This window comes from Myxocyprinus asiaticus, chromosome 30, assembly GCF_019703515.2.
Source record: "Myxocyprinus asiaticus isolate MX2 ecotype Aquarium Trade chromosome 30, UBuf_Myxa_2, whole genome shotgun sequence".
NCBI classification, from domain to species: Eukaryota; Metazoa; Chordata; class Actinopteri; order Cypriniformes; family Catostomidae; genus Myxocyprinus; species Myxocyprinus asiaticus.
This window is the reverse complement of record NC_059373.1, coordinates 31,182,188-31,203,819: the sequence shown is the minus strand read 5'-3', so window position 1 is coordinate 31,203,819 and position 21,632 is coordinate 31,182,188. Positions and strand designations below refer to the sequence as shown.

The 21,632-nt window shown below is 36.5% G+C and overlaps 1 protein-coding gene across 4 annotated transcripts in view; it reads right to left on the bottom strand.

Annotated features, from left to right (window-relative positions):
* Positions 1–15,096, bottom strand: part of LOC127421273 (fibronectin type III domain-containing protein 5-like) — a 40,503-nt gene extending 25,407 nt beyond the window's left edge. For 2 of the 4 annotated variants that reach the window (XM_051664173.1, XM_051664172.1), the window contains exon 1: positions 15,018–15,096. Coding sequence is in view for 2 of the 4 variants with exons in the window: in XM_051664170.1 (XP_051520130.1) it covers positions 11,589–11,667 (79 nt within the window). In the remaining 2 variants the exon portion in view is untranslated. Of the gene's footprint in view, positions 1–11,588; positions 11,711–15,017 lie in introns of those variants that run through there. The other 2 variants (XM_051664170.1, XM_051664171.1) reach the window with 1 other exon arrangement.
* Between the last annotated feature and the right edge of the window lie 6,536 nt (positions 15,097–21,632).

The window sequence follows — 21,632 nt, the reverse complement described above, 5'->3', positions numbered from 1 at the left end:
CTGTCCCGGCCCTGTGGCTGCCTCCCAGGCCTCCTGATCGTCCGCCCACTCCTCCTTGGCCTCTTAATCATCCTCCAGATCCTTCCTCGTCTGCCTGTCCCTGCCTGCCTTCCCATCCATTTTTAGGTTTGGGCTGGTTCTGTCACGAGCTGCCCTTTGTTTTCCCCTAATGCATGGATTTCATTTCCCAGGATGCACCTTTGTCGATTACCCTCATCTGCCCTCCATCTTCCACAGCTGTTCCCTGTTCCATCGTCATCCTTCTGTGTATAAATATCCTCTGGTTTCCTTCCCTCATCGTCGGTTCCTGTCAGTTTGTCTGTTAGTTTGTTAACATGTTAATTTGTATGTTACAGACTTATTTAAACAGCAAACTGCTATTACATTTGTTTTTTTTGTTTTTTCCTCAAGTTTTATTTTCATCTTTATGTCTTCATCTTCTGAGTTACATTAATAAAATTAGTCTGCGTTTGGAACCACACTTTCCCGTCTCGCCTCTCCCATCAACGTAACAGGTATGACATATTAATAGGATATTGTTCTTAGCTGACTAGATCTGCTACACTGTTGTAGAGCAAGTACTGAGATTTGCTACTGCTAGAACATTCACAGACATACTGACTGCTGCAAAATTAGACAAACACAAGACATGCTGCAGTACAATTAGACAAATAAAATCCCCCAACAAAGCAGGGAAGCTACACAAATGAATGACTCAAAACACAAACTCCCAACCACTACTGTCAAGACTTCAGTACTGCTGCTGCTCCAAAGAGCCATGTGTATTGAGTGTATGCTAGCTAAATGTGCCTTGGCCTGCTTGGCCTAACACTAATGAACTAAATCTCAGTGTGCCTGGGCCTGCTTGGCTAAATGGCTTAAAGGGTTAGTGATCAGGGTTTGGATTCACAAATGTTCTTAGCATAAATTAATAATAATAAAAAGTTCCTAAGTCCAATTCCTGACAAAATCTTAAGTTCTCAAATATTTTCTTAAAATCTTTTTTCTTCAGAATAAAATGACAGGCCTCGACATTGTCTGATTATACTTTCAACTCATTAGGTTGCCTTGTCTAATACAACAAATTCAATACTTCAACACTGGTAAATCATAACAATAAATGTATATATCTATTCACCTGTTTTTAAGAAGTGGGCATTGGAAAGGGTGGTGAAGGACAGTCTCAGCTTTCTAATGATATAATTGTTCCTATGGTTTTTTTACATGGTTTAAAAGCTGAAAATATAAATAACATGAAACACAAAATGGTAAAAAAATGTGTTTTGGTCTAAAATAATATTTCTACATAAACAGCCCATAAATCAACTTCCGAATAATCATGATAGAACAGGTCACATTTGAAACAACCCCATTAATTTAAATTTGGGATTAAATACAACTATGAGGTTATCCTAACTTTAAGATGTTATTTACTACAATTTTTAATATATATATATATATATATATATATATATATTTGAGATTCTGAAAAAATATAAACTTTTATGTTAAGATATGTTAAGTTAAAAATTATGAGGAAAATGGTAGATAAATAGAATTTTTGTGAATCTGGCCCCTGACTCATAATGTGTACCTGGACTAGGAAAGCCCAGAGCTTATTTAACTAGTGACTTAGCCTAGCTATGTGTGGATTTATTTAAACTAATGACCTAAGATAGTGATGTGAGCCAGTGCCAGATTTGCCTACGGCTTACCTTGTGAAAGACATGCTTCTATGTGTCATGGCCAAAAGCAGACCTTACCATGCAAGCTGAAAGAAGAAAAGCTGCCGCAACCACATGTGCTAATAGCATTAAAAAAAAAAAACTCTCACAGCGACCTGCAGTGAAACCGACTTACTTGCAAACTGAGTAAATGTAAATGAGTGAAATGTTAGGCAAAAAAAAAAAAGTATGTTCGTAAAATATGCATTTGATTGGCTGCCTGTCAAAGCAGGGGCGTAGGTTCTGGGGGGTATGGGGGGGGAGGTAACTCCCCAATAATCAAAACAAGCAAGTATTACCCCCCCCCCCCCCAATATTTATACCATGATCAATGGATACATGTAAATGCTTCACGCTGCAACCCCCTAATGTTCAAGAAAAATCTATGCGGGCCTGGGTAGCTCAGCGAGTATTAACGCTGACTACCACCCCTGGAGTCGCGAGTTTGAATCCAGGGTGTGCTCAGTGACTCCAGCCAGGTCTCCTAAGCAACCAAATTGGCCGGTAAGTTGTGCGTGGATCGCGGAGTGTAGCATGAGCCTCCACATGCAGAGTCTCCGCGGCATCATGCACAATAAGCCACATGATAAGATGCGCGGATTGACGGTCTCAGAAGCGGAGGCAACTGAGACATGTCCTCTGCCACCCAGATTGAGGTGAGTAACCGCGCCACCATGAGGACCTACTAAGTAGTGTGAATTGGGCATTCCAAATTGGGAGAAAAGGGGATAAAGAAAATAAAAATAATAATCTACGCCTTTGCGTCAAAGGACCTATCAGCTTACAGCATGTGAGCTGATTGGCTTGACATAATTTTTCATCAAGCAAACTCTCACTCCTAAACCAATGCAGTGATGACGACTTTATAATCCTCACTATGCATCACTGAAGTATGACATGCTTTTCTTCTTAGCATCTGTTTCCATGGTGACTTGTGGATTCAATGCTCTGCTAAGAATGCTAAGAAAGTGAGTTCACTGTGAATGTGCACAAACTCAAGAGTTTCAAACTTAATGTTTAGTGAATTATCCACAAACTGATATTGTGGAAGTTTAATCAACTCAGAATTCAGAGATTTTATCAGAGTTGGTTAACCGTGCCTTTTGGAATACTCTTGTTAAAGGTAATTTTAAAGGTAAAGTTGATCCAAACCTAACTGTTAGTTAATGTTATGAAATCATGTTTGTTCTTCCAGCAGACCTTAACATTTTTAATTTGAATATACCCCTGACTATCTTAATGCATAAAACACAGTGTATTAACAGTGTTTAGTTTTATTTTTCATGTTAACATGTTACTTGCAGTGAAAGTGCTCGCTAAAATAAATATGGGAAAATGTTTGGCGCCCATCAAGTTTTCATTTAGATAATTTGGCCCCCACGAGAATGTAATTGAAGAGCCCTGGTTTAGGGAGAGGGCAGATGACATGAAACTATGAACCAAGGTTGGATACATTAATATCATTAACTATTTCTAGTTGTTATGACAGCCGACAACTGGTTGAGCCTGAACTCATTTTTACTTCAACTAACACTTAAAATGGTTATTCTCTGTCTGGAACGCTTGTATTGGTAGTTTTTACATTGCTTCTTCTGGAGACCGGAACTAGAAAACAGTTCAGTTAGAATCAGCATGGCACCGCCCAGTGGTTGGTCAGGAAAACTATGGATAGAACATTCCAGGACTTTTCCAGACCTGGGCCCAGTTGTTCAAAAAGTGATCCGGATTTGGAAATCCCATGTTTTGCTATCCAGGATCAGGTAATCCATTTTACTTTTGTGTCGGTTTTACAAAGCAACACTGGATTGGATCACCCTGATCCAGATACAAACTTTTCAAGATGACCAAATCCGGATTACCAGAGCTCTAAATGGGACTACATATCACAATGTAGGCTACTAGCTATTTAAGAACAACAGGTAGAATAGCCAGCATGGGGTCACTTTAAGTGTTTTTATTTGAAGAGACAGAAAGCAGATAATAAAACAATACAAATATGCCCTTCCATTTTAAATTTCTTTTAAACAATCAGACCCCTCATCTGACCCACAACAAATAAATAAAAACAAACAAATATACATTATTCAAAAATACATTGTGGATATTTTGAACATGTGTTTTAAATCATAAAAAGGCTAAATGTCCCTCTTTCGGATGACGTTTATGATGCACTTGAGCCTGTTGAAGACCCAGACCAACCTCCGGGATTCTCTCAGAATGAGGGACTGACTGGACGTGCAATATGGGATGCAATTGTTAGAAACGACTTTTGACTGGTTCATCTCTGATGATTGTGTCATTGTAATTGATATACAGTGATAAATGACAGTTACAATTAAATATATTATTTTTGTTTGATATAGACAGCTGTTTGGGGGATTATAGGTAGACTAATGTCTACTTTATCTATGTTATCACTGTAACAGTTAAACATATCAAGTGCAAAATATAAATAAATGTATATATACTACATGATACAAATGTTGTATTATTTCTGCTGTGATCAGGATAATCCTGATTTTTTGGATCAAAGGTACTAAATTAGTAGGTATCTAATCCTACTAAAAAGTTTTGAACAACACATTACTGAAGGTTTGATCCAGATCAAAACCAAGACTGGATTACATGATCTAATCCAATTTCAGAATCCTTTTTTTCTTTTGAACAACCCATTTTCAAGATTTGATCCAATCTGATAGCCGAAATCTGATCAGATTACTTCTGAACAACTGGGCCCTGGAAATCAAAATTTGAAAATTCTGTGACATTTCCAGGATATCCATGACTGTGGGAACCCTGTGTAAGGCTGGTCAGGCATAAAGCGGGGCATCTTCCTCCAATAAGATCATTTGACTTTTGTCTGGATACTTCCCAAAAGTCTTAACACCAGGGTTACATTGGATTTTCCTTGGCATAGCCTTTCAACTTAAATTACTCCCTCAAACAGAGGAAGGTCAAGCTGCTTTGAATATATTTTTTACCACCATTGAAAAGTTAAGGTGACATAGTGTTAACACCACTTCTTGTACACCACTTAAATATTACTTGAAGAGAGTTTTAAGACCTCTAAGACCTTTAAGTCAGTCTTTCTGGATCTCATTGCTTGGTAATGGCAGCTCTCCTGGGACTCATGCTTTATACTTTAGCACGTTCTATTGTTCTTTGTAGTGATGGGTCGTTCATGAACGATTCGTTCATTTTGAACAAATCTTTTATGTGACTCAGTAGAACGAGTAGTCTCAGAGAGTGATTAATTCATTTTGTGTTGCCCGCGCATGCGCATTGCGCAACCTCTGTTAATTTGTTACGTGAAAACCGCATAGGCGCTGTACAGGAAACAGAAATTATTAGTTCACCTTTCAACTCTTTTGGTCCGAGTCGTTCGTTCTTTTGTCACGTGACAGTCGTATACGTTATGCATTGCCCACACAGGAAACAGAAATTATTAGTTCACCTCTCGAGTCATCTGGTCTGAGTTGTTCGTTCTTTTGTCACATGACAGCCGTATACACTATACAGTGCAGTGCATGGCATATACGGCTGTCACGTGACAAAAGAACGAATGACTTTGACTAGTAGATTTAATCCAGAGGTGAACTAATCTTTCTGCTTCTCATAATTTGTCCTTGGCTGTATTATAACTTTTTCCTTATTGGGACTATAATCAAAATTTTCATAAGTAGACGTGTTTTTTTAATTACATTTTATTTCTGCTCAAATGAACGATATGACTTGACTAAAGATTTGTTCATTTTGCTGAACGAGACTCAAAAATCCAAGTCAGTAAAATGATCTGATCTTCCCATCACTAGTTCTTTGGCTTGCAGCCAGAAACCAAACCTAAAGTGTATTAGTCTGTATGCAAAGACAAATGTGTTTTGAATGTATAGGCTCTTGTGGTATTCACTCTACCAGCAATTGTGCAATGAGCATTGCTGGAAATAATGTGGCTTAGAAAAGTTCATTTTTTCAGAAAGTCAGTGGACTAACGATCACATTTGCTAGTCGCCCTTGTAGGAAGCATGAGGGTTATAGACTGGTTCTCTCATGCCTGAGGATTGTGCAGTCAGGTGGCCAGTGCCTGTCCGGTGATAGTCATTGACTAGACCTGCAGTGGTGATTTAGAGAGCCCAGCTATGAGGTCAATCTCCTGGCTTGGCTTGACTGCATCTTCAGTCCCTGGCCATGGCAGGCCTCGTATTTATCTTAGCATCACTTTCCCTTATGAATCCTTGAGTGGATATTTATTGGGGTACTGTCAATTTTGGTCAAGAGCCTGCACCAAAACCTGGGGCAGAGTTCAGGGTTCTGTTACTTCGTAAAAAGCTACCTAAAGCTCATAAGTTAAGTAATTTCTATGGCACTAGCATCACCATACAGAATTGCAGAAATAATCACTGTTTTTAAACACCTTTTTCCAACTACTACACTTATCTGAAATTCATTCAGTTAAACAGATAGTCCCATCCCAAACTCATGCCACTGGCTGAGCCAATGTTACCGTGTTGGGCTGGACAGGCCACTCAAACAACTACAGGAATGTTTTGATTGTGCCACAGTGTTTACAGTTTTTAGGGAAATCAACCCATGAATGGCCTATATAGTTGTCTTTGCACAGGACAAATAATTTTAACATAGTAAAAGTTACACAAATTAGCTTTGCAAAATCAGATTACTGTTCTAATTTAAAACAACATCAAGAAGCAACCCAAGTAAATTGCACATTACTGATTTTGCAATATCACTTTGCTCATTTGCTCATATACCATTTCCTATTTTTCTTTTTATTCAATAAATATAGTGCAGAGAGAGTTGTTTAGACTCAAACCTGCTCTGGCTGCATGAGCACCAAGACTGAAATTGTCAAGATGACATGCACCAACCACTGTGCCACAACTCTGACAACATGTTAACATTTATTAAAATGTTAAACCAAAAAATACAAAATTATATTTTGCAATATTATTCAAGTTTTATTGCTAAATTAAATAATAATAAAAAAGATATATTATTTCAATTGTAAAGCACAATTGAAAGTGTATGTATAAGATAATTTAATTTGTATAATAATTTAATATAATATAATAATTGTATTATAATTTGAATTGAATACATTTTTATTTTATTATTATTATTATTGTAGTACATTAATGAGAACAAGTAATGTCAATTTGGGGGAGAAATGTGCCACTAAGTAGACCAGAATCCTCATCTACCACTATAGATTCTCTCATCCACAGCAAGGTCTGACCTCTAGACTGAGAATATTACACCCTTGAGATTCAAATCCTGGTCTATAATCCACAGGTCCGTGACCTCCCTTGAACTCATAGGAAGTGATGCGGTAACCCTCCAGCATCTAATAACATTTTTGCTTGGAGACTGCTGTTGATCTGATCATCTCTTATTTTTTATTTGTTTCATATATTTTGTATCAGAGTGTCATCATTGTCCAGCAAGTATTCACCACCTATGCATTTAGTGTCTTTATGTGTCCAAATGCAAGCTTTGATTGATAAACTGGTAGATTTGCACTAATATGCAATGCACATGGCTGATAGGCACCCAGAGCATCACTAAACCACATCAAACTCATAAAATATTCACAATGCTCTCACGTAGCTTTGATGAGATGCCTGACACTGTCAGATGAAACAAACACATGAGAGCTCAGAGCGAGGAACTCCGCGTTTCAGCACCTCTGCTTTTCGTAGTCATCATAACAAAACACAACAGGCCGGTAATATGACAAAGCCCAACGTACAACCTCAAAAGCTGATCAGTTATTTTCTGCCATGTTTGATTGACCTACTTCCTCTGTTGTCTAATTATTAAACAGGTTGTTTGCAAAATGTGAATGCCATATTAATGCCGCTTGCTCTGTGCATTAATACTCCTGTGCCTGCATCACTGCTTCTGCCTGAGTATAAAGATGTATAGACAGAGGCTTTGTGCCTCTCTGGTAAAATAGTTTAGTGAGCTGGATTTCCCTATAGTCCTAAAACAATCTATGCTTATATATGTGTGTCCTCCTCTCTCATAGATGTCTTTTACAATTAATCTGTACATAATATTACACATTAGGAGCTCAGAATAGCCACTACATAGCAATAACACTGCACATGCTGTACATTCTGTCTCCTAGAGATGAACGTAGTTTGGTGTGAAAAGTGCAAATCAATCCCAGAACAACAGCAAAGGACCTTGTGAAGATGCTGGAGGAAACAGGTAGACAAGTATCTATATCCACAGTAAAACGAGTCCTATATCGAAATAACCTGAAAGGCTGCTCAGCAAGGAAGCCACTGCTCCAAAACCGCCATAAAAAAGCCAGACTACAGTTTGCAAGTGCACATGGGGACAAAGAGCTTACTTTTTGGAGAAATGTCCCCTGGTCTGATGAAACAAAAATTGAACTGTTTGGCCATAATGACCATCGTTATGTTTGGAGGAAAAAGGCTGAGGCTTGCAAGCCGAAGAACACCATCCCAACCATGAAGCATGGGGATGGCCACATCATGTTGTGGGGGTACTTTGCTGATGCACTTCACAAAATAGATGGCATCATGAGGATAATTATTGAAGCAACATCTCAAGACATCAGCCAGGAAGTTAAAGCTCGGTTGCAAATGGGTCTTCCAAATGGACAATGACCCCAAGCATACCTCCAAAGTTGTGGCAAAATGGCTTAAGGACAACAAAGTCAAGGTATTGAAGGAGTAGCCATCACAAAGCCCTGACCTCAATCTGATAGAAAATTTGTGGGCAGAACTGAAAAAGCGTGTGCGAGCAAGGAGGCCTACAAACCTGACTCAGTTACAAGGAATGGGCCAAAATTCCAGCAACTTATTGTGAGAAGATTTTGGAAGGCTACACAAAATGTTTGGACCAAGTTAAACAATTTAAAGGCAATGCTACCAAATACTAACAAAGTGTATGTACACTTCTGAAGAAGTAAAATCTGAAATATCTTAAATTGTTAAAATAATGTAGTGATCCTAACTGACCAAAGACAGGGAATGTTTTCTACGATTAAATGTTAGGAATTGTGAAAAACTGAGTTTAAATGTATTTGGCTAAGGTGTATGTAAACTTCTCATTTCAACTGTATATATATATATATATATATATATATATATATATATATATATATATATATATATATATATATATAGGTGCATAAATTCAATAAATTAGAATGTCGTGGAAAAGTTCATTTATTTCAGTAATTCAACTCAAATTGTGAAACTCGTGTATTAGATAAATTCATTGCACACAGACTGAAGTAGTTTAAGTCTTTGGTTCTTTTAATTGTGATGATTTTGGCTCACATTTAACAAAAACCCACCAATTCACCATCTCAAAAAATTAGAATACATCATAAGAGCAATAAAAAAACATTTTTAGTGAATTGTTGGCCTTCTGGAAAGTATGTTCATTTACTGTATATGTACTCAGTACTTGGTAGGGGCTCCTTTTGCTTTAATTACTGCCTCAATTCGGCGTGGCAAGGAGGTGATCAGTTTGTGGCACTGCTGAGGTGGTATGGAAGCCTAGGTTTCTTTGACAGTGGCCTTCAGCTCATCTGCATTTTTTGGTCTCTTGTTTTTCATTTTCCTCTTGACAATACCCCATAGATTCTCTATGGGGTTCAGGTCTGGTGAGTTTGCTGGCCAGTCAAGCACACCAACACCATGGTCATTTAACCAACTTTTGGTGCTTTTGGCAGTGTGGGCAGGTGCCAAATCCTGCTGGAAAATGAAATCAGCATCTTTAAAAAGCTGGTCAGCAGAAGGAAGCATGAAGTGCTCCAAAATTTCTTGGTAAACGGGTGCAGTGACTTTGGTTTTCAAAAAACACAATGGACCAACACCAGCAGATGACATTGCACCCCAAATCATCACAGACTGTGGAAACTTAACACTGGACTTCAAGCAACTTGGGCTATGAGCTTCTCCACCCTTCCTCCAGACTCTAGGACCTTGGTTTCCAAATGAAATACAAAACTTGCTCTCATCTGAAAAGAGGACTTTGGAACACCGGGCAACAGTCCAGTTCTTCTTCTCCTTAGCCCAGGTAAGACGCCTCTGACGTTGTCTATGGTTCAGGAGTGGCTTAACAAGAGGAATACGACAACTGTAGCCAAATTCCTTGACACATCTGTGTGTGGTGGCTCTTGATGCCTTGACCCCAGCCTCAGTCCATTCCTTGTGAAGTTCACCCAAATTCTTGAATCGATTTTGCTTGACAATCATAAGGCTGCGGTTCTCTCGGTTGGATGTGCATCTTTTTCTTCCACACTTTTTCCTTCCACTCAACTTTCTGTTAACATGCTTGGATACAGCACTCTGTGAACAGCCAGCTTCTTTGGCAATGAATGTCTGTGGCTTACCCTCCTTGTGAAGGGTGTCAATAATTGTCTTCTAGACAACTGTCAGATCAGCAGTCTTCCCCATGATTGTGTAGCCTAGTGAACCAAACTGAGAGACCATTTTGAAGGCTCAGGAAACCTTTGCAGGTGTTTTGAGTTGATTAGCTGATTGGCATGTCACCATATTCTAATTTTTTGAGATAGTGAATTGGTGGGTTTTTGTTAAATGTGAGCCAAAATCATCACAATTAAAAGAACCAAAGACTTAAACTACTTCAGTCTGTGTGCATTTAATTTATTTAATACACGAGTTTCACAATTTGAGTTGAATTACTGAAATAAATGAACTTTTCCACGACATTCTAATTTATTGAGATGCACATGTATATATATATATAAATATACACACTGTATATGCACATAGGCATATTTAATATTCTGGTTTTGAAGGAAAAAAACAATACATTAAGATATTTATTTTGTGATTTAATAAATTGTGCATCAGAGTCAGAGAGATACATAATATATGGAAAGGCCATATCATTTCATTGTTACTGCTATGATAAAAAAAGGCTCTGTTGTATATTTCTAGTCGAGTATTGTGCTATGTAATTTTCATATTGCCAAACAGGTGCTTCTGAAGTGATATATTAGGCTGCCCTCCCTCAACAAACAACTGTAATACATTCAAATCACAGGTGATTTCCTAAACGAAACCATACATTTATCTGTACAAGGATTCTCTTAATAGCTATAATGGTGCAGTTTATGATATATATAATAATGATCTGGTTACATCCAGGCCAGAGAAAAATATATATAAACTGACCTGTAATAAATGACATTGCTTTTAATGTTACAATTAATGCATACAAATAAAACCAAATGAGATGGAAGATGAATACATCACGTTGATAACTAAAGCAGTTAACCAATATTGTACTGGTTTAGCCATAATAATTTTCTGACTATTTACCATTTAGCAGAAGCATTCTTATGACAGTATAGACTGCTATAATATATGTCTCCAGCCAGGCAAATTCCCAAAGCCCTAAAATGAAGTAATCGTTTCTGCCCTGACGACCAGCTTTATATTATCTCTATTAATCTCAATAAACATGATCAATTAGGAGCACATGAATTGGTCACAGCATTTACATGCAGTCTGAATGAATAGTGGAAACGCACGAGCGTCTTCTGCTTCCCAGTTTAGGGCTGAACAGGTAGTAGCGCATCATTTATTCATCTGATAGCCGCAACTGTCTGTTCTGTGCCATTACGAACATGTCCGAATGCATTGCATTGTGCATGTTGTTTTTAGATTAAAAGACAAACCCCTTGCCATCATCTGTTCATTCATGCAAATTCACTGTAAGAGGGTTGGATTTCTTTTTCCATCAGCTTTGGTGCGCGAGAGCCCCAATAATGGTCATTATAACAATGGCCATAATAACGGCATTAATGACTAAACGAATAAATTCACGCAAACTTACCGGCATTAACCGAGGGCACGGAGACATAAGCCAAAAACAACAATAACAGCGCAGCGCACGAGCCTTTAATTCCCCACATCCTTCAAGCAATTCTTTACATTCTGTTTGGCAGACGTTGAATCCCATTTACTCGCAATGATCTATCAAGTTTAAGTCGGCGTCTATGTGTTTAACATTCGCGACTGGTTGCCGCCGTTATTCCCGCATCAGTTAAGAACAGCGCTGGATCTAAACTCCGTACTTGCCGCAGAAAGTCGACATGAGAGGACTGCATGTTGCCCATTGGGTGGCATATGTCACTATTTTCAAATGGACATGGAGTTTAATTCCTCCAGGGGGCGCTCGGAGGCTCAAAGCGCCAAATCCTGATTTGAGCCGCATTTTATTATTATTATTATTATTTTTATTTTTTTATTTTTATTATTTTTTATTGCAATTATACATCACAAAACAGGGAAAATTCAACAACGTAAGACACAATAACCAGGGTGAACACACACAGAACAAACATAAAGGAACAAGGACAAGGAGCAAGATTCAAGACAGAATAGGATATTTAAAAAAAACAAAACAACAACAACAACAACAACAACAAAAATAAATAAATAAATAAAAAAAAAAAACACAAATTCACTAAAACAATAAATATTTTGTCATAGAAAAACATAAATATTCAATCTTTCTATTTTCTTTTTTAAAATATTTGAAGCTCTGGAATTACTTCACAAAATCACAGAGAAATAAATTAAAGGAGGGCTTGCATTTTTTCCATTTAAATGTATGAATATGACATTTACCCAGCAATAATACCATATTAACAGTCAGAAATGTGGGGATTTAAACAGCTTTTATAAAAAAAGGATATCTTGTAGAACAATAGGAGGAATTGTCTCAATTTTTACTGACAACCAGTTATATATGTCAAGCCAAAATTGTGAAGTAAATTCACACACACACACACACACACACACACACACACACACACACACACACACACACACACACACACACACACATATATATATGTAAAGGTGATTAAGTGTTTCAGGGAAGAAAGAACAGAAAACACAAGGATCCACCTCGAAATGAAATCTTTTCTGTAAAAAATCACCTACAGGGTAAATCCTAAATAGGATTTTATAATGAGTTCCCTTAACCTTTATATGCAAGATAATAGGTGCAAGATTTATCCCTTACTGAAACTTCAACATCTCCTAGAAAATAACACTGAAAATCACCAGTGATAATACACTTAAACTCTTCATAGATAAGTTTGTTACTACACTTATTATCAGCTTCTTCCAAATTACATATTTTCAAGGAAGGCAGAGAAACAACAGGCCTAGATACAGGATCAGATAAACTACTTTGAATTATTCTTAACAAACCAGTGGGTATAGCTTTACATACTTTATAATAACCTTTAATTGTAGTTCTAACTCTATATTTATTAATAAAATTATTATAAGATAAAAAATTCCTTTCTGCATCTAATAAATCTTGAATAAAAATAATGCCTTTGACATACCAATTACTTTTAAAAAGAGACTTCCTATTAATAACTACAACCCTATTATTCCAAATAGTGGAATTGTGAGGAGAAAAGCTGTGGGTAAATATCATTTTCCAAAAAAACAGTACCTGTTTATGAAAATTGGACAGTTTCAAAGGAATTTTAAATAAATCAAGATCACATCTTAACATGAACTCAAGGCCACCAATAGTTTTAAAAATATGGTTAGGAATGTGGTACCATATTGAATGTGGCTTTGATAAACACTCTTTCAGCCATTTTATTCTGAATGTACCTAGCAGAGATTCAAAATCAATGGCTTTCAAACCACCATGTTCATACTCTTTAACCATATGGAATTTACGTAAATAGTGTGTTTTGTTTTTCCATATAAATTTAAATAAGATGGAATTCACTGATTTGATTACTTTTGGGGCAGTATACAGGGCATAGGATAAATAAATAAGTTTGGATATTCCCTCAGTTTTAGTTAGAAGAATTCAGCCCAATATAGATAGGTATCTAGATAACCAATGATTTAAGGATTTTTGCATACCCTCTATTTTAAGATGACATTTTTCTCTATTAATAAAATTCTTGGTAATCATGACCCCTAGGTATTTAACATCCTCTTTCACTGGAATGCCCACTATTTCCTTTAGAGCACAATTGTTGATTGCCATTAATTCACACTTTTTCAAGTTTAGGGTCATTCCTGAAGCCTTTGAATATATTGAAATTCTGTCAATAACTATTGGAATCACCTCTTTATTTTTTAGAAATAAAACAGTGTCATCTGCAAATTGGCTTATGGTAAAAGTCCTGCCAAGAATATCAATCCCTATATTGTCCTCAAGATTTTTAATGAATAAAGACATTAGTTCAGCTGCTAAATTGATTAATAATGGTGAAATAGGGCATCCTTGACGAATTCCTCATTTGATTTGTATTCTGGGTGATGAGCCTTGATTAAGGGATACACTACTATAAATATCGTCATAAAAAATGGAAATTACTCTGCGAAACATAGGACCAAAACCAAAAAAATTCAAGAGACTTGAACAGAAAAGGATGTTCGAGGGTATCAAATGCCTTGAAAAAGTCTAGAAATAAAAATAAGCTTGACTGAGGAATTAAATAATTATAGTCAAGCATATCAAGGACTAACCTAATATGACTGTGAATACTTCTCCCTTTGATAAAAGCAGATTGAGTTTCACTGATGATTTTACCAACACCTTTTTTAAGCCTATTTGCAAAAACATGAGAAAGCAATTTAAAGTCGTTTGACAGAAGAGTTATTGGTCTCCAGTTGTCTTAATATAATATGTCCTTATGCGGCTTTGGAATGAGGATAATTAAGCCATGTTTCATTGATGGAGATAATTCAGATTTATATATAAACTCTTTTATTGCTTCAAAAATTAAGACTCTTATTTCGGCCCAGAAATGTTTATATACTGTAATTCCATCAGTATCTGGGGACTTTCCATTAGGCATTTGTGAAATAGCAATATCTAATTCTGAAATATCAATATCATCATCCATTTTGCTTTTAAAATCACTATCTATAGTAGGTACTTTGTCCTTTTAAGAAAAAAATCACAATATCTCTCTGTATATCTTGATTTATATAAAATTACCATAAAAGGAGTATACATAATCATCAATCAGTGATATATCAGTGACTATCAGTAACAGATTACTATTAAATTTCCAATGAGATCAGACAGATAGCTTTCAAATATCATTCCTTTTACACAGGCATATATAATAACATATTGACCGGTATAACCTTATGAACGTAAGCATGCTCACTCGCAATTGTAACCTACCATGCAAAAATAAATACAAATAAACTTTCAGATAATAATTTCACTATAACTTCTTAAAGCTTAGGAAGCTGAATAAAGTACCTGGTTTCAGATCATCATGGAATCTTGATTAAGATGCTTATGTGCCTTAATTTAAAGTACTGTCATAAAAAGGAACTAACAAAAACAGTCACGTCACCATTTTCGCCAGTTTACTCCGTCACCCTCTGACCATTTATTACTGCATATCCGTCACATAGGTATGCTTTCAAGTTCTTCTTCCTTGCCTCTTCAACTTTGGGCCATAGTTGAGCATGTGCCTCCCTGTCGTCCTTGCAGAAGTCCTCTCTGAAGTGGATTTTTCTCTCCATACAGAGCAGTGCATTTTTGGACATCCTCCATACCATATCGCAAACAGTTCTCATGCCAAATTGAATGATGATTTGCTGGGGTCTTGCGCCCTTCACTTTTTTGCCGAGACGATGAACTGTATCCACAGTGTTCTGTAGCTGTTCGGGAGAGTAATGGAAAATCTGTGACAGAATCTCAATCACAATGCTTCTGGCATCCTCGTCTTCTCTTTCAGGAACCCCGTTAATCCGCAAGGACCATCTGCGCTTGTATCGGTCATGTTCCACACATTTTTGTTTCAAAAAGTAATTCCTTCTGAAGATGTGTCACTTGGGACTTCAACTTTTCCACATCCTCCTTAACACCTTTCATCACCAACGTATTTGCATCCAGAGACTTTCTTTCAGTTGAAATTCAAAAGCACAGATATATTCTGAATTTTCATCAAACTTACGGCTAAGGCTTTGGATGGGAGCGTAAAGAATGCTAGTGGAAACTTCCTCTTTTTCCTGTCCCGCTTTCACTCTTTTGGGCCCAGGACTTTTGAGAGGTGTGTGAGGCATCGTCTGCTGTCACAAGTATTTAGCAGAGAACACTTCAAGCTCCACCAAATCTGTACTTTCCTCTCCTGCTGCAAGTGTAGTGGTCGCCACATAAGTATGTTCACCCGTCTTCTCTGCCATGACGCTTCAGAGAGTATCCTGCTGAAAAAAGACAATCAAAACATTTTTTGAAGACAGTAGTTCACGCTTAAGTAAAAACAACATTTAGGTATGATTCCTATACTGCTGCATCAAACCTAACCCATCAATAAACAGTCTTTTGCTAAAAAAAATCAGAGCCTGTAAAAAGTTCGACTTATCTCTCCGCCATCTTGACACGCCCTCTGAGCCGCATTTAAATACCAGGGTGTTTTGGAGGGATATTTGCACACAGTATAATTATAATTTATTCAGGATAATTAATTAAATATTTAGATTCGTTTTGACGCGGTCTATGTCCCTGATAGCACATGTAGGAGAGCGCAGGGCACAAACTAACGCGGGGCTAGTTGAAACACACATGGTTTAAACGTTTCCCCACACGTTAAGATTAAACTTCATTTGTTTACTTGTTGCCATAGCAACACTGTGTCGATAAACAATTGCGGAAAAATTTAAAAAACCTTCGAAGATATCGCCAAAAGTTCATTTTAAAGTAGCAAAAGTAAAAATTCACATGAAAGTAAATTTTCATCTCTGTTTTTACTGTTTATTTAAAATGAGGCAAACTTGGTATCATTTTAATCTCTCAGGTGACCAGCCAGGTTTAAATCCCAGTTGCGCCGATGGGGCACGTTATAACACTGCGTTACAATGTGCCCCAATTACAAAATACTATATGCATTTCCATGCAGTCAGATATGTAATTTACATAATTCCCATTAATGCGGGAGTGTGTGTGTGTGTGTGTGTGTGTGTGTGTTGGGGGCAGGTTTAAGTGGTTTACGAGGACTTTTTAGGTTACAAACTGCTAATTACAAGGGTATTATGTTATAAATGTGGTTTATGAGGACATTTCTAGTCTCCCCATAATTCAAATCACTTAAAAAACATACTAAACAATGTTTTATTGAAAATGTAAAAATGCAGAAAGTTTTTTGTGAGGGTTAGGTTTGGGGGATAGAATCTATAGTTCGTACAGTATAAAAATCATTATGTCTATGGAGAGTCCTCATAATGATAGCTGCACCAACATGTGTGTGTGTGTGTGTGTGTGTGTGTGTGTGTGTTTTGTCATTAATCCATGCACTATTTTGGTCAATGCTGTGGCTTTGTTATGTATTTATTGTCAAGTGTAAAAATTATTGCTATATTATATATCACAAAGTTAATAAATGGCTTTTATTGACATTAACATTTTGTTTATCTTCTAGGCTTTTTAATTAGATCAAATTCAGTTGTTAGAGGGGATTTTAAGCTGTTATATGGTCTTGTTACAATGTACCCCTCACCTGTTACAACATGCCCCGCCTATGACATGACAGCATCAGCGTTAGTATGCACTGAAGTTTTCGGTGTATAACTTGGTGTGTTTAACCACAAATAAGTTCAGGATGTGCTGACTTAAAGCTGAACGGGCAGTTCAATCACTGCTTCTCAATGGTGAAGCTCTGCAGCCCCATTCAATCTCAATACTGCAGAGTGAAAAGTGCTGGCACTGTCTTCAATCTAATTCATACATTCATTCTCCCTGCCTCTCTCTCTCTCTCTCTCTCTCTCTCTCTCTCTCTCTCTCTCTCTCTCTCTATGCCAGGTTGCTCACTGAAGGGAACCACATTTTGAGGGGGCCTTTCCAGCTCTCTTCTATTATTTGTGTATCTGTGCCAAGTGCTGAGGACAGAAAATACCCCTCTGTATACTGAAAGATCATACAAACACAGGATGACACCGCTTTGTATTTCCAAAATGCACTTTCCATTAACACTGTCTGACACATTTACACTTCTAAATAGAGTAATGTTGTCAGTAGTCCAAATACAATATCTGAATACCAGATATATGGAACATGTTTGCTGTTGCAGTGAAATTTGTACAAGTGCAGCCAAAGATTGTATTTGTAAAGGTTGTGCCAGCCCTCCGAATAGTTAAGAGTTCTTCTAACCTTGCAAACTTGCAGACCTTGGCTTTATCTGAAGAACAAGTTCAGTGCATTCTAATTTTAATGACAGAATGAGATAGAAAATACTATGTAGAGGCAGCAAGTCCCTGAACACAGTTCCAGTGCTGTCATCTGTTTGGGAACTCTTTGTCCATTTACTAAACCCCTTCTAGCCCCTGAGACAGGAACAATTGTAGCACATTTCAAGTACAATTGTTTGGGCAAACTTGACATTATTTTCATATTTTTGGCAGTTTGCTGAGTTTTATTTCTTCTTCAATATATTGAATGGAAATCAGATATTTAGCATTATTTTATGTTCAGAATAATGAACAGTTTGGACAGATTATTTAGATGATTTCAGGATTTAAAGGAATAATTAACCCAAGAATGAAAATTCTGTCATAGTTTATTTCTGTTGTTCTAAACCCATATTACTTTCTTTCTTATGCAAAACACAAAACATGTTTTAATTAGGGCTGTTAAATTGTAATTCGATTAAACTGTTTGATCAAATTAAGTACATACTGTATATTAATATGTAGCGAGAAAGGCTCCCAAATAAAGAAAACTTAGAAATAGAATACAATAATTAACATAATTATTAATGATATATACTGTAATACATATTATAATTCAAATACTATTCATCATATACATTTATTGTGGCAACAGACAAGTAAAGCATATAAACAATACAAAAAGTGGCTTAAAGTAAAAAAAAAAAAAAAAAATGTTTGTTTTGTTTCCATATCATTGAACATAATGGGTCTGTTTCAAAACCTAGTGAGCTTCCTTAAGAGGCAGCATTCAAATGCATCATAGGCGCTCTCCCGACGTGAAGGCTGTTCCAAATGGTATCTTAATTATGCTGCCTCCAAAGATATCTTGTTTTGGTTAAATTCTAAGGTAGCATCAGATGTATCCTTCCCCGGGTAGGCGATCCCAGATTGCACTGTGATGTGCTCGGCAGAAAAATAAATCCAAGATGGCAGACGAAGCAAAATAAATTTGGATTATGAATATAATTATAACCCATTCAATACTGAAAAGAACTGATAAAAAATAGTTTAATATAATTGAAAAAGGACTATTTTACCCATATTGCTCATTAGAGTATTGTGTTGTTCCTCTTGCATCACCTGTATTGAAATCAGTTGCAACTTGATTCTCCCGTGCGCTGCACATGAGTAGCGCTATTTGAATAACGTGTAAAGCTGCTGCCTATGAAGAGTGTTCCAAATTGCTCTCTTATGAGGCATCATTTCAGTAAGAATGCTGCCATAGAAGACAGAGAGGCAGCTCACTAAGTTTTGGAACAGACCCAATAACTCTATTATTGGCCTACTTCTCTCTGCGCTATCTTTAATTGTTGGTCTATGCAGTCATGTGTCAGACGGATGCTTTTGGTCTCACTTTGGTTGCATTGTGTCTCACTAGTTTTCAGTGTCTCTAGTCATAAGCACTGTGTTTTTAGGATGCTGTGTTAATTTAAACTTAGTTTTGGCCTGTACATCCCCAAGCTGAGCTTGCGCTAAGAAAAATCAAGCTGGTACATCAAGCTTTAATTTCTTCAATGGTAGGAAAATTCCTTATTACGGAATTTATGTACAGTCAGGGGGCATGATTAATTGCGTTAATTTATTAATATGTTGTATTTAATCAAAATAATCGTCTATATTAACATGTAAAAACTTTAATGAATATCTCAGTGTGCCATTTCAGTACAATGACAGTGGATAATGTCTCACTTTAAAACTTATGAAAGGCCCAGAAGAATCATAACAGTAGTTAATGTGATTTGTGCACCATATAATTTGTGTGATTTTAATAAAAACATCGGTAGCACTTTATTTTACAGTACAGTTCTACATTTACGTACTATATAATTACAGCAACTACAGTAATTACTAGGTACTAACCCTTAAGCTTACCCCAACCCTAATGTAACAGCCACCCTTAGCACTAAAAGTATATGGTAAGTAGAACTGAGTGTTTTTGGGACCAGTACTCTACGTTCATGGGAGCAGTAGTATAAACACTCAAATGAAATTTGCAGTTATTATTTCTGTTGCATATTATTTCTGTATTTGATCATTAAAAACTTTTCTTCCACAGGCTGGGGGAAAACAAATTAATACAATGCACTTGCAAATGTATACAATTATACTGAACAATAAAGAAAATAAAGAAAATAAAGAATGAAGAAAACCATGTCTCTTTGTCTCTTTTGTCTTAAAGATTTATAACCCTTTTTAAGAGTATTTCTTTTGACTCGCTCTAATTCAGTTTAAGTTGATCTATTTTGCCGCTATAATGTATTATTGGTTTAGTGATGTATTTTTAGTTCCCTATTTAGTCTTTAAAGTAGGTTAACGTGGTTGGGTTTTTTTTCCTGTCACAAAGGTAAATTCAAGCAGCTCAGCCATCACAACTGTAAATCACAATTTACATTCAATAAATCAACTTTTCAACCTTTTCAAACAAAATATCTCTTCAACACCCAACAATAGTTTCAACAAAATAATTTTCTTTTACACAATTAACATATCAATGGCTTTTTGATTCTTGTTTTGTTTCTTCCTTTTTTTATCTTCAATTGTCCGAGTCCAGATGCAATATGAAACCCTTTTAGATGCAACAGTGCAGTCCTCCGTTGGCTGTATGTAAAAATTAACTCTGTGGCTGTGTGAACTCATGGATTGCCTTTCATGTAGGGAAAGCGCTGGTGAAAGTTGAGGGCAATTAATGTCTGTCTGATCCACCTTTTGATGAACACAGTAGTTCTTCTTTCCAGGCAAAGAAACAGTTCAAAGAATCCTCATCAAATATCGTCCTGTGGGTGGCTCTTCATCTTTTATCAAGAGCAATGGTAGTAGATTAGGTTACAACACCACAACTTTCACAGCGAAACTCAACAACACACAATAATTCATACAAAACAAAATAATCATCAACTCACCTTCAAAATCAAATAACACAACCTCTTCCTCAGACTTGTCTGTTTTTATCTTAGATCTCACCTTTTGTTTGATATTTTATCAGTCGTTTTCTCTGCGTTTCTTCTCTTCCCAATTACAGACTATGTGTGCTGTCTCTTGACTGGTCAATACTAGAACTCTCTCTGTGCAGTTCTTAATTTTTCCATTAACTATATTACATGCTTTTAATGTTTTCTTCTCTATTTTAACATCAAGTATATGTTATTTTAGGGTGCTTAATGTTGTTTCATTCTTAATTATGCCTTTATAATAAATTACTTAAATGTATTTCCTATGCTTTTTCCTTTATTAGGATTCTGTTTTAAACCAGTCTCTTCACTGGGTTACACCAACCTTAACCAATAGTACCATGTAGTTACCTAACATTTCACAGTACTTTATTGGGTAAGTACACTGTAAGTATACTGAAGGTACACGTACTCTGAACTAAACTGCAACCAAAACATCTCCTTAAAACTTCTCCTTTTGTTTTCTGCATAAGACAGAAAGCCATACTACTCCTTGAAATCTTATGATTTGATCTTTTAATCTACTGTACCAGGTGCAATACAACATGTTTTAAGCAGCTTGTCAAAAGAAAGTCAGATTTACAATGGTCGTTGTTGTTTTTCGCTTTGTAATATCACACCTGGTTAGGACATGGTGTTAGAAGCTGAATCAGGCTTTATTATCAAGTCTCCATTAGTGATAAAGCTCTGTGGCTAGAATGCGGATCTCTGAAAAA